The sequence below is a fragment of the Ranitomeya variabilis genome, chromosome 3 (assembly GCF_051348905.1).
Source record: "Ranitomeya variabilis isolate aRanVar5 chromosome 3, aRanVar5.hap1, whole genome shotgun sequence".
Classification (NCBI taxonomy): Eukaryota; Metazoa; Chordata; class Amphibia; order Anura; family Dendrobatidae; genus Ranitomeya; species Ranitomeya variabilis.
In genome coordinates, this window is record NC_135234.1 from 718,647,559 (window position 1) to 718,659,611 (window position 12,053).

The 12,053-nt window shown below is 42.5% G+C and overlaps 1 protein-coding gene across 2 annotated transcripts in view; it reads right to left on the reverse strand.

The window, feature by feature from the left end:
- Positions 1 to 12,053, reverse strand: part of RNF17 (ring finger protein 17) — a 362,040-nt gene that overhangs the window by 232,487 nt on the left and 117,500 nt on the right. For both annotated transcript variants that reach the window (XM_077298329.1, XM_077298328.1), the window contains exons 15-16: positions 11,755 to 11,893; positions 11,399 to 11,558 (exon numbers count right to left, since the gene is read on the reverse strand). In XM_077298329.1, the coding sequence (XP_077154444.1) occupies positions 11,399 to 11,558; positions 11,755 to 11,893 (299 nt within the window). The remainder of the gene's footprint in view (positions 1 to 11,398; positions 11,559 to 11,754; positions 11,894 to 12,053) is intronic.

Genomic DNA, 12,053 nt, shown 5'->3' on the forward strand with positions numbered 1-12,053 from the left:
AGGACATTATTGATTTCTGGAGTCCAGCATGAGACCTAAAATGACTTGTATTTTCGGGGGATTAAGTCTCGATATATATTTTTTTTTTTTAGATTTAAGAGCCAGGTAGAGCTGAAATCTTCTAACTGAACATTGCAGTGATGAATTGAACTGCTTAAAAATAAGCAAGTCGTGCAGATATGGAACTATTAGCATATCTTTTCTGGAAGGTGCTGTGACTTCCATAATTTTTGTTAAGACCAAAGGTGCCACTGCCAGTCCGAACAAGAGGGATCAGAACTAGATTTTTTTTATTTTTTTCACTTCATGGTCAAAGCCACCCTAAGGAACTTCCAGTATTCTACATTTTTTGGTATGAGATAATACGCATCCTTCAGATCCGAGATCTCCATATAGCAGTCTGGAAAAAGCACCTTTATGGTTAATCTTACGGATTCCATCTTGAATGTCTAAACTTTTAGGAATTTGTTTAGGCTTCTCAAGTTGATTATTGTTCTGAAAGTCCAGTCTGGCTTTTTTTTATCAAATTGAGAGGCGAATAAAACCATTCCCCCCTCATTGCATAGGGACCGCTAAAAAGATAAACATCTTTACCAGATCTAGGACCCCCGATTCCAAGCCTACATGTTCCTTGGAAAAGCCAGTGGAGATGTCAAAATAAACTTCCGATGAGGAACAGCTTGAAACTCCAGCCTAGGCCGGATCTCACTGGGTTGCGAATCCAGCCGCGTGAGGACATTTTTTTCCCAGGTAGGGAAAAAGACATTTTTTTCCCCCTATGTGGGGACAGGAGTCACTGGAAGGATTTCTTCCCTTCGTGGGAGGGACTCCTGAACATAAGACCTCTACTTCCCCCCCGTTATCACATCTATCCTGATTTGTGGGGGGGAAGGGGGGACTGTCTTCTCCAGTTAGACCTTCTCTTTCAAAAGGATTTTCTATAAGTTGGAATAAGAAAGTTTGGAAATACTTTTTTGCCGTCTCCTGCTTTTTTCAAAATGTCATCCAAGTCTGGGCCAAAAGGGTGTTCCCTTTAGATGGAATAGAGCATAGTTTTGACATGGTGTGGATATCCCCGTTCGGCATTTTACCATTTTTACCAGAGAGCTCATCGGGCTGCATTAGAAAGTGCAGCTGATCTAGCCACCAACCTTGCTGAAGCGTCAGCAAGAAACGCTGCTGCTCTCCACATCAACAGAGTTGTAGCCAAAATGCTGTCCCTAGCCACTTTACACTTAAGCTGACTTTTCAGATGATTCAACCAAGCAATCGTTTCCTTTTAAACAATGAAGAAAAGGAACCTCTGTTTTGGGGATTATTCTATTCTCTGCTGACAAGGGCTTGCATCTTTTCATTAACAGAGAAATTCCGATGCTTTTTTTCTTCGCCACCCTCTACAGGAAAGCATAGACGCCCCCTCACACCCCCCCGTACCACCATCCAATGATGAAACAGAACAGGATTCTGAAGACACGTATTCACCTTCTGACCTGTTGGATTCGTATGACTCTGGGGTTAATCTCCTAGACTTCCTAACTTTCCTTCACGTCTCCTCCCAATGAGGGAGAGACTTTGGGGAATTCTTGACATCCACCCTAATAATGGATCTCATGTGAGGCGAAGATAGGGAATTCTTCGTCTGCTCAATACAGGGTTGTTAAACACAACCACAGATATACCAACTACTGTTGACCAATAACCACAATATAATCAACAATATTGAGTAATATATACCATATACCAGTGATTGGTGCTCTGTGGAGAAAGGTGTGGAGGACCACTAACATAGGAGGTAAGAACAGACACAACCAATATATGGGATTACCCAGAGAAATCACCAAGCAGAGAATAGATATATAAAAAATGCCTTTATTATATATGATTGGCAATAATAATTATAACAAATTGTGCGCACAACAGGACAAGACAATATTAGTTAATATAAAGGAAATAATAAAAATGAGATGGTAAGGCTGACCCGGTTGTTTATACAGGTCCTTCTCAAAAAATTAGCATATAGTGTTAAATTTCATTATTTACCATAATGTAATGATTACAATTAAACTTTCATATACTATAGATTCATTATCCACCAACTGAAATTTGTCAGGTCTTTTATTGTTTTAATACTGATGATTTTGGCATACAACTCCTGATAACCCAAAAAACCTGTCTCAATAAATTAGCATATCAAGAAAAGGTTCTCTAAATGACCTATTACCCTAATCTTCTGAATCAACTAATTAACTCTAAACACATGCAAAAGATACCTGAGGCTTTTAAAAACTCCCTGCCTGGTTCATTACTCAAAACCCCCATCATGGGTAAGACTAGCGACCTGGCAGATGTCAAGAAGGCCATCATTGACACCCTCAAGCAAGAGGGTAAGACCCAGAAAGAAATTTCTCAACAAATAGGCTGTTCCCAGAGTGCTGTATCAAGGCACCTCAATGGTAAGTCTGTTGGAAGGAAACAATGTGGCAGAAAACGTTGTACAACGAGAAGAGGTGACCGGACCCTGAGGAAGATTGTGGAGAAGGACCGATTCCAGACCTTGGGGAACCTGAGGAAGCAGTGGACTGAGTCTGGTGTGGAAACATCCAGAGCCACCGTGCACAGGCGTGTGCAGGAAATGGGCTACAGGTGCCGCATTCCCCAGGTAAAGCCACTTTTGAACCATAAACAGCGGCAGAAGCGCCTGACCTGGGCTACAGAGAAGCAGCACTGGACTGTTGCTAAGTGGTCCCAAGTACTTTTTTCTGATGAAAGCAAATTTTGCATGTCATTCGGAAATCAAGGTGCCAGAGTCTGGAGGAAGACTGGGGAGAAGGAAATGCCAAAATGCCTGAAGTCCAGTGTCAAGTACCCACAGTCAGTGATGGTGTGGGGTGCCATGTCAGCTGCTGGTGTTGGTCCACTGAGTTTCATCAAGGGCAGGGTCAATGCAGCTAGCTATCAGGAGATTTTGGAGCACTTCATGCTTCCATCGGCTGAAATGCTTTATGGAGATGAAGATTTCATTTTTCAGCACGACCTGGCACCTGCTCACAGTGCCAAAACCACTGGTAAATGGTTTACTGACCATGGTATTACTGTGCTCAATTGGCCTGCCAACTCTCCTGACCTGAACCCCATAGAGAATCTGTGGGATATTGTGAAGAGAAAGTTGAGAAACGCAAGACCCAACACTCTGGATGAGCTTAAGGCCGCTATTGAAGCATCCTGGGCCTCCATAACATCTCAGCAGTGTCACAGGCTGATTGCCTCCATGCCACGCCGCATTGAAGCAGTCATTTCTGCCAAAGGATTCCCGACCAAGTATTGAGTGCATAACTGAACATTATTATTTGATGTTTTTTTTGTTTGTTATTAAAAAACACTTTTATTTGATTGGTCGGGTGAAATATGCTAATTTATTGAGACCGGTTTTTTGGGTTATCAGGAGTTGTATGCCAAAATCATCAGTATTAAAACAATAAAAGACCTGACAAATTTCAGTTGGTGGATAATGAATCTATAATATATGAAAGTTTAATTGTAATCATTACATTATGGTAAATAATGAAATTTAACACTATATGCTAATTTTTTGAGAAGGACCTGTATACCAAAATTGAAAGTTAGTGTTACCCTATTTTCATCTTCCATTAAAGAAATATAAAAAGTGATAATGTGCCTCATATATATATATAAAAAACGACCAACTGGTAGTATGTGCAAATTGCAATATATAAAAAGTGCCAAATTGCTGTTACCAAGCAATACCCATATATAGAATACACTGTGGGTCATTAAATGCCTCACAAAACGTGCAATATAAATATATGTGCAAAAAAATATATAAAGTGTGATGTAACTTAATATCAATACTATATCAGTCTATATATCATTCAAGGTGAGATTAAATAATTGCAAACAGCAATATTACATGTGCAAAGGGGCAATTATCTAGACCAGAGTGTAATTCAATACAGGTACTGATATATCTCACATGTGTGAAGTACAGTAGTGAAATGTGCAAACTGCAATATATAATGCCAAATTCAAAGCATACCAGATAAATCCACCTAAGTGTAATACATCAGGGCAACACAGGTGTCCACATGGGCCTATATGCAAAGTGCAAGATGCAAAGTGCTCACTGCGGTGAGGATCCAGCAGGAGCCACACCAAAAAAATAGACCAAAAAAAGGGAAATGTTAGTAAAACACAACAAGATGGTAGAGACGGGTCCTTCGTCAGGGGGTGGCTATTGTAGCACGTGAAAGCCTTTTTATATGATCCCCTCACCTACATATAATTGAGCATTTGCCATATATTTATATATATGTCCCTTTGTTTCTCTTACCTGAAATGATTGGATCTATAAGTAGATACTACTACCATGAAATGGTTGAATTGCTAGTAGTTTCCCCTGTATCTGCCCTAGACTCGCTCCTTGGTTGTGCGCATGCCTGGTCGGCGTGAAGGAGCCCTGCCGCATCGCGTCCTCGTTGTTGTTATGGTGACGTCAGTTACTCTGTCCCCGTACGTCCGGCAGCGTGGCGCGGGCGGCGGAAGTTCCTGATCAGCTTGACTGCGCATGCGCCGGCTATACCCGGACCGCAGCGCTAGGTGAGGGGATCATATAAAAAGGCTTTCACGTGCTACAATAGCCACCCCCTGACGAAGGACACAGATCCGAAACGCGCGTCAGGGTGCGCTATCAAGGGACGTTTGGTCTATTTTTTTGGTGTGGCTCCTGCTGGATCCTCACCGCAGTGAGCACTTTGCATCTTGCACTTTGCATATAGGCCCATGTGGACACCTGTGTTGCCCTGATGTATTACACTTAGGTGGATTTATCTGGTATGCTTTGAATTTGGCATTATATATTGCAGTTTGCACATTTCACTACTGTACTTCACACATGTGAGATATATCAGTACCTGTATTGAATTACACTCTGGTCTAGATAATTGTTGCCCCTTTGCACATGTAATATTGCTGTTTGCAATTATTTAATCTCACCTTGAATGATATATAGACTGACATAGTATTGATATTAACCCCTTCCCGACCCATGACGCCACGTAGGCGTCATGAAAACCCGTGCCAATCCGACCCATGACGCCTATGTGGCGTCATGGAATGATCGCGTCCCTGCAGATCGGGTGAAGGGGTTAACTCCCATTTTACCCAATCTGCAGAGACAGGGGGAGTGGTGCTTCAGCCCAGGGGGGGTGGCTTCACCCCCCCGTGGCTACGATCGCTCTGATTGGCTGTTGAAAGTGAAACTGCCAATCAGAGCGATTTGTAATATTTCACCTAAAAAACAGGTGAAATATTACAATCCAGCCATGGCCGATGCTGCAATATCATCGGCCATGGCTGGAAAACCCGAAGTAACCCCCCCCACACACCCACCGATCGCCCCCCCCCCCGTCCTCCGTTATGGGGTCCGGTCCCCTCCGTCCGCCTGCCGGCTCCCCCCTGTGGTCCGATCACCCCCCCTGTGGTCCGATCACCCCCCCTGTGCTCCAATCCACCCCCCCACCACCCCTTCATACTTACCGATCCTCCCGGTGTCCGGCCATCTCCTCGCTGGGCGCCGCCATCTTCCAAAATGGCGGGCGCATGCTCAGTACGCCCGCCGACAGATTCCTTACAAGTACATTTTGATCGCTGTGGTAGGTTCTACCACAGCGATCAAAATAAAAAAAATAATAAATAAACCCCCCCCTTTATCACCCCCATAGATAGGGACAATAATAAAATAAAGAAAATATATATATTTTTTTTTTCCCACTAGGGTTAGGGTTAGAACTAGGGTTAGGGTTAGAACTAGGGTTAGGGTTAGGGTTACAGGTAGGGTTAGGGGTAGGGTTAGGGTTATGGCATATGCGGATTTGGCTGCGGATCCGCAGCGGATTGGCCGCGGATCCGCAGCGGATTGGCCGCTGCGAATTCGTAGCAGTTTTCCATCAGGTTTACAGTACCGTGTACACCTATGGAAAACCAAATCCGCTGTGCCCATGGTGCGGAAAATTCCGTTCAGAAACGCTGCGTTGTATTTTCCACAGCATGTCAATTCTTTGTGCGGATTCCGCAGCGTTTTACACCTGTTCCTCAATAGGAATCCGCAGGTGAAATCCGCACAAAAAAACACTGGAAATCTGCTGTAAATCCGCAGGTAAAACGCAGTGCCTTTTACTTGCAGATTTTTCAAAAGTCGTGCGGAAAAATCTCACACGAATCCGCTACGTGGGCACATACCCTTAGGGTTAGGGTTGGAATTAGGGCTAGGGTTGGAAATAGGGTTAAGATTAGGCTTGTGGTTAGGGTTACGGATAGGGTTAGGGGTGTGTTGGGGTTACAGTTGTGGTTAGGGTTGGGATTAGGGTTAGGGTTGGGATTAGGGTTAGGATTAGGGTTAGGGTTGGAATTAGGGTTACGGGTGTGCTGGGGTTAGGATTGGGGTTAGGGGTGTGTCGGGGTTAGGGGTGGGATTAGGGTTATGGCTACAGTTGGGATTAGGATTAGGGGTGTGTTGGGGTTAGTGTTGAAGTTAGAAATGAGGGGTTTCCACTGTTTAGGCACATCAGGGGTCTCCAAACGCAACATGGCGCCACCATTGATTCCAGCCAATCTTGCATTCAAAAAGTCAAATGGTGCTCCCTCCCTTCCAAGCCCCGACGTGTGCCCAAACAGTGGTTTACCCCCACATTTGGGGTACCAGCGTACTCAGGACAAACTGGGCAACAACTGTTGGGGTCCAATTTCTCCTGTTACCCTTGCAAAAATAAAAAATTACTTGCTAAGACATAATTTTTGAGGAAAGAAAAATGATTTTTTATTTTCACGGCTCTGCGGTGTAAACTTCTGTGAAGCACTTGGGGGTTGAACGTGCTCATCACACATCTAGATAAGTTCCTTGGGGGGTCTTGTTTCCAAAATGGGGTCACTTGTGGGGTGTTTCTACTGTTTAGGCACATCAGGGGCTCTGCAAATGCAACGTGACGCCCGCAGACCATTCCATCAAAGTCTGCATTTCAAATGTCACTACTTCCCTTCCGAGCCCTGACGTGCGCCCAAACAGTGGTTTACCCCCACATATGGGGTATCACTGTACTCACAACAAACTGGGCAACAAACATTGGGGCCCAATTTCTCCTGTTACCCTTGTGAAAATAAAAAATTGCTTGCTAAAACATCTTTTTTGAGGAAAGAAAAATGATTTTTTATTTTCACGGCTCTGCGGTGTAAACTTCTGTGAAGCACTTGGGGGTTGAACGTGCTCATCACACATCTAGATAAGTTCCTTGGGGGGTCTAGTTTCCAAAATGGGGTCACTTGTGGGGTGTTTCTACTGTTTAGGCACATCAGGGGCTCTGCAAATGCAACGTGACGCCCGCAGACCATTCCATCAAAGTCTGCATTCCAAAACGTCACTACTTCCCTTCCGAGCCCCGGCATGTGCCCAAACAGTGGTTTACCTCCACATATGGGGTATCAGCGTACTCAGGAGAAACTGGACAACAACTTTTGGGGTCCAATTTCTCCTGTTACCCTTGCAAAAATAAAAAATTCTGGGCTAAAAAAATATTTTTGAGGAAAGGAAACACATTTATTATTTTCACGGCTCTGCGTTATAAACTTCTGCGAAGCACTTGGTGGTTCAAAGTGCTCACCACACATCTAGATTAGTTCCTTGGGAGGTCTAGTTTCCAAAATGGGGTCACTTGTGCGGGAGCTCCAATGTTTAGGCACACAGGGGCTCTCCAAACGTGACATGGTGTCCGCTAATGATTGGAGCTAATTTTCCATTCAAAAAGCCAAATGGCGTGCCTTCCCTTCCGAGCCCTGCCGTGTGCCCAAACAGTGGTTTACCCCCACATATGGGGTATCATCGTACTCAGGACAAACTGGACAACAACATTTGGGGTCCAATTTCTCCTATTACCCTTGGAAAATTAAAAAATCCTGGGCTAAAAATCATTTTTGAGGAAAGAAAAATTATTTTTATTTTCACGGCTCTGCGTTATAAACTTCTGTGAAGCACCTGGGGGTTATAAGTGCTCACTATGCATCTAGATAAGTTCCTTGGGGGGTCTAGTTTCCAAAATGGGGTCACTTGTAGGGGAGCTCCAATGTTTAGGCACACAAGGGCTCTCCAAACGCGACATGGTGTCCGCTAACGATTGGAGCTAATTTTCCATTCAAAAAGTCAAATGGCACGCCTCCCCTTCCGAGCCTTGCCGTGCACCCAAACAGTGGTTTACCCCCACATATGAGGTATCAACGTACTCAGCAGAAATTGCCCAACAAATTTTAGGATCCATTTTATCCTGTTGCCCATGTGAAAATGAAAAAATTGAGGCTAAAAGAAATTTTGTGTGAAACAAAAGTACTTTTTCATTTTTACGGATCAATTTGTGAAACACCTGAGAGTTTAAAGTGCTCACTATGCTTCTGGATAAGTTCCTTGGGGGGTCTAGTTTCCAAAATGGGGTCACTTGTGGGGGAACTCCAATGTTTAGGCACACAGGGGCTCTCCAAACGTGACATGGTGTCCGCTAGCGATGGAGATAATTTTTCATTCAAAAAGTCAAATGGCGCTCCTTCCCTTCCGAGCCTTATCATGTGCCCAAACAGTGGTTTACCCCCACATGTGAGGTATCAGTGTACTCAGGAGAAATTGTCCAACAAATTTTAGGATCCATTTTATCCTGTTGCCCATGTGAAAATGAAAAAATTGAGGCTAAAATAATTTTTTTGTGAAAAAAAAGTACTGTTTCATTTTTACGGATCAATTTGTGAAGCACCTGGGGGTTTAAAGTGCTCACTATGCTTCTAGATAAGTTCCTTGGGGGGGTCTAGTTTCCAAAATGGGGTCACTTGTGGGGGAGCTCCAATGTTTAGGCACACGGGGGCTCTCCAAACGCGACATGGTGTCCGCTAAAGATTGGAGCCAATTTTTCATTCAAAAAGTCAAATGGCGCTCCTTTCCTTCCAAGCCCTGCCGTATGCCCAAACAGTGGTTTACCCCCACATATGAGGTATCAGCGTACTCAGGACAAATTGGACAACATCGTTCGTGGTCCAGTTTCTCCTTTTACCCTTGGGAAAATAACAAAATTGTTGCTAAAAGATCATTTTTGTGACTAAAAAGTTAAATGTTCATTTTTTACTTCCATGTTGCTTCTGCTGCTGTGAAACACCTGAAGGGTTAATAAACTTCTTGAATGTGGTTTTGAGCACCTTGAGGGGTGCAGTTTTTAGAATGGTGTCACTTTTGGGTATTTTCAGCCATATAGAACCCTCAAACTGACTTCAAATGTGAGGTGGTCCCTAAAAAAAATGGTTTTGTAAATTTTGTTGTAAAAATGAGAAATCACTGGTCAAATTTTAACCCTTATAACTTCCTAGCAAAAAAAAAAATGTGTTTCCAAAATTGTGCTGATGTAAAGTAGACATGTGGAAAATGTTATTTATTAACTATTTTGTGTCACATAACTCTCTGGTTTAACAGAATAAAAATTCAAAATGTGAAAATTGCGAAATTTTCAAAATTTTCGCCAAATTTCCATTTTTTTCACAAATAAACTAAAAAATTATCGACCTAAATTTACATGAAGCCCAATATGTCACGAAAAAACAATCTCAGAATCGCTAGGATCCGTTGAAGCGTTCCTGAGTTATTACCTCATAAAGGGACACTGGTCAGAATTGCAAAAAACGGCAAGGTCATTAAGGCCAAAATAGGCTGGGTCATGAAGGGGTTAAGTTACATCACACTTTATATATTTTTTTGCACATATATTTATATTGCACGTTTTGTGAGGCATTTAATGACCCACAGTGTATTCTATATATGGGTATTGCTTGGTAACAGCAATTTGGCACTTTTTATTTATTGCAATTTGCACATACTACCGTTTGGTCGTTTTTTATATATATATGAGGCACATTATCACTTTTTATATTTCTTTAATGGAAGATGAAAATAGGGTAACACTAACTTTCAATTTTGGTATATAAACAACCGGGTCAGCCTTACCATCTCATTTTTATTATTTCCTTTATATTAACTAATATTGTCTTGTCCTGTTGTGCGCACAATTTGTTATAATTATTATTGCCAATCATATATAATAAAGGCATTTATTATATATCTATTCTCTGCTTGGTGATTTCTCTGGGTAATTCCATATATTGGTTGTGTCTGTTCTTACCTCAATACAGGGTTGGATAAGTCTTTTCTGCTAAGAGTAAGACAACACTTCTTTACAGAGAGCACATTCCCTGTGATTAGACTTCATTATGCACTTTAGGTTTTCCCTGACAATAAAATGACAAGAAAAGGGCTAATGTAAAGTGAACTTTCATAGAGATGAGTTACCACTCTGCTAGCTGGTTCTACTGTCACTCATGGCACCACGCTCTCCACAAGAGCAATTACCACTGCCACGCAGTCACCGATGTTGTTGCACGTTCTCTCAACATTCTTCTCATAGGGAACTTGCTGGCTGCTGTGGTGGCTGAGCCATTACCGCTGGAGGGACGGCCGGAGCAAAGATCCTGCTCTGCTGCAGTCTAACCACTTTGAAAAGCGGGATCTCCCAAGACACAGCCCGTCCCTCCTTGGATGCCTTTTTCAATCCCACACAGGAAGTGAAATATCACCTCTAGGTCAAAGGACACTGCTGTCCTCATCATCAAGGCGCACCTCCTTGGAGCGTGCCCTGAACATGCGCAGACCTGTGACGCAAGGTAGCTGGCCGACCACAGAGAATGGCTCCTCTACTCGTGCCCAAACGTCAGTCAAGTACCCTTGGGTAAATCACATCTTCTTCTGGTACTGTCGATCAAAAACGTTGGCTCGCCCAGTCAAGGACAGGAAACTACCGCCAACAACCGCCCTTTTATCCTGTAGGTGTTCTGTCCTTGAAGGGCAGATCCCATCTCTATGTTGGCGCTATATAAATAAAAATTATTATTATTATTATTCTCTGTGGTGTTGTCATGGGTGAGGGGGGAAAAAAAAGGGAAATGTTAGTAAAACACAACAAGATGGTAGAGACGGGTCTGAATGCAGACCAATGTCGCCTCCTTTGGAGGCTAAGCAAAAACTGATTAACTCTTTGCCAGTTGGTGGGTGTAGCCTGCAGAGAAGGAGTTAACTTTTTTTTTGCCTAGTGGCATCAACATACACCCATGGTTTTTGGTGACCCTCAATGAAGCTATAGAGAAATAAATATTTCAATAAGTAATTTAATACATTTGCACTACATCACATGCATAATTTGAGGAATTAGGGGGGAAAAAAAAAAAATGTTTGACACCTCATGTTTTAGTGGATTTGTATTGCTTAACTGAGTGCCAGTACATCAAATTAAAGTTTTGAAGTTAATCTTACCCATAATTTCTGCTCTGTACCACACATCATCTTCAGTGTCATATTTAGCAACGCAAGCTTGACCCACCACTGGGCAATGGACCTGCCAGTGATCAGCGTCTCTGCTGTTGTACACTTCTTGAATCCTATCCGTTGTATTTCTATACTCTGCATCACCTGTCTAGTTGTTGAAAATGTAAAATAAGTATTGAAATGATGACAAAACTACAACATGAGAGTGGAACAGGTGAAATACGTTGCCATGAGAAGCCTACTTTTTTTTTTTTTTTGGATGAAGAGCATTTCACAATTGCTTGCATAAGTAAAATTAATGGATTTAAATATTAAAAACATGGCTTAAATGTATTTCTACTTACCAATTGGATATAAAAGTCTGATGGATAATTCGCATGGCAAACAAGAACAGTAACTTCGCTCGAGTTCTCGGGTAGGATTGGATCTTTGTAACAATTGATGGCAATATTGTTTAGTGTAGTAGAAATATTTGAAGGAAACCTAGAAATTTTTAAACGATAAAAAAAAAAAAAACAAGTCTGAACAGATCATTAAGGGCGAACAAAAACACATTGCAGAGCTCAGCCCTTAAAGGGAACCTGTCACCCCCAAAATGGAAGGTGAGCTAAGCCCACAGGCATCAGGGGCTTATCTACAGCAT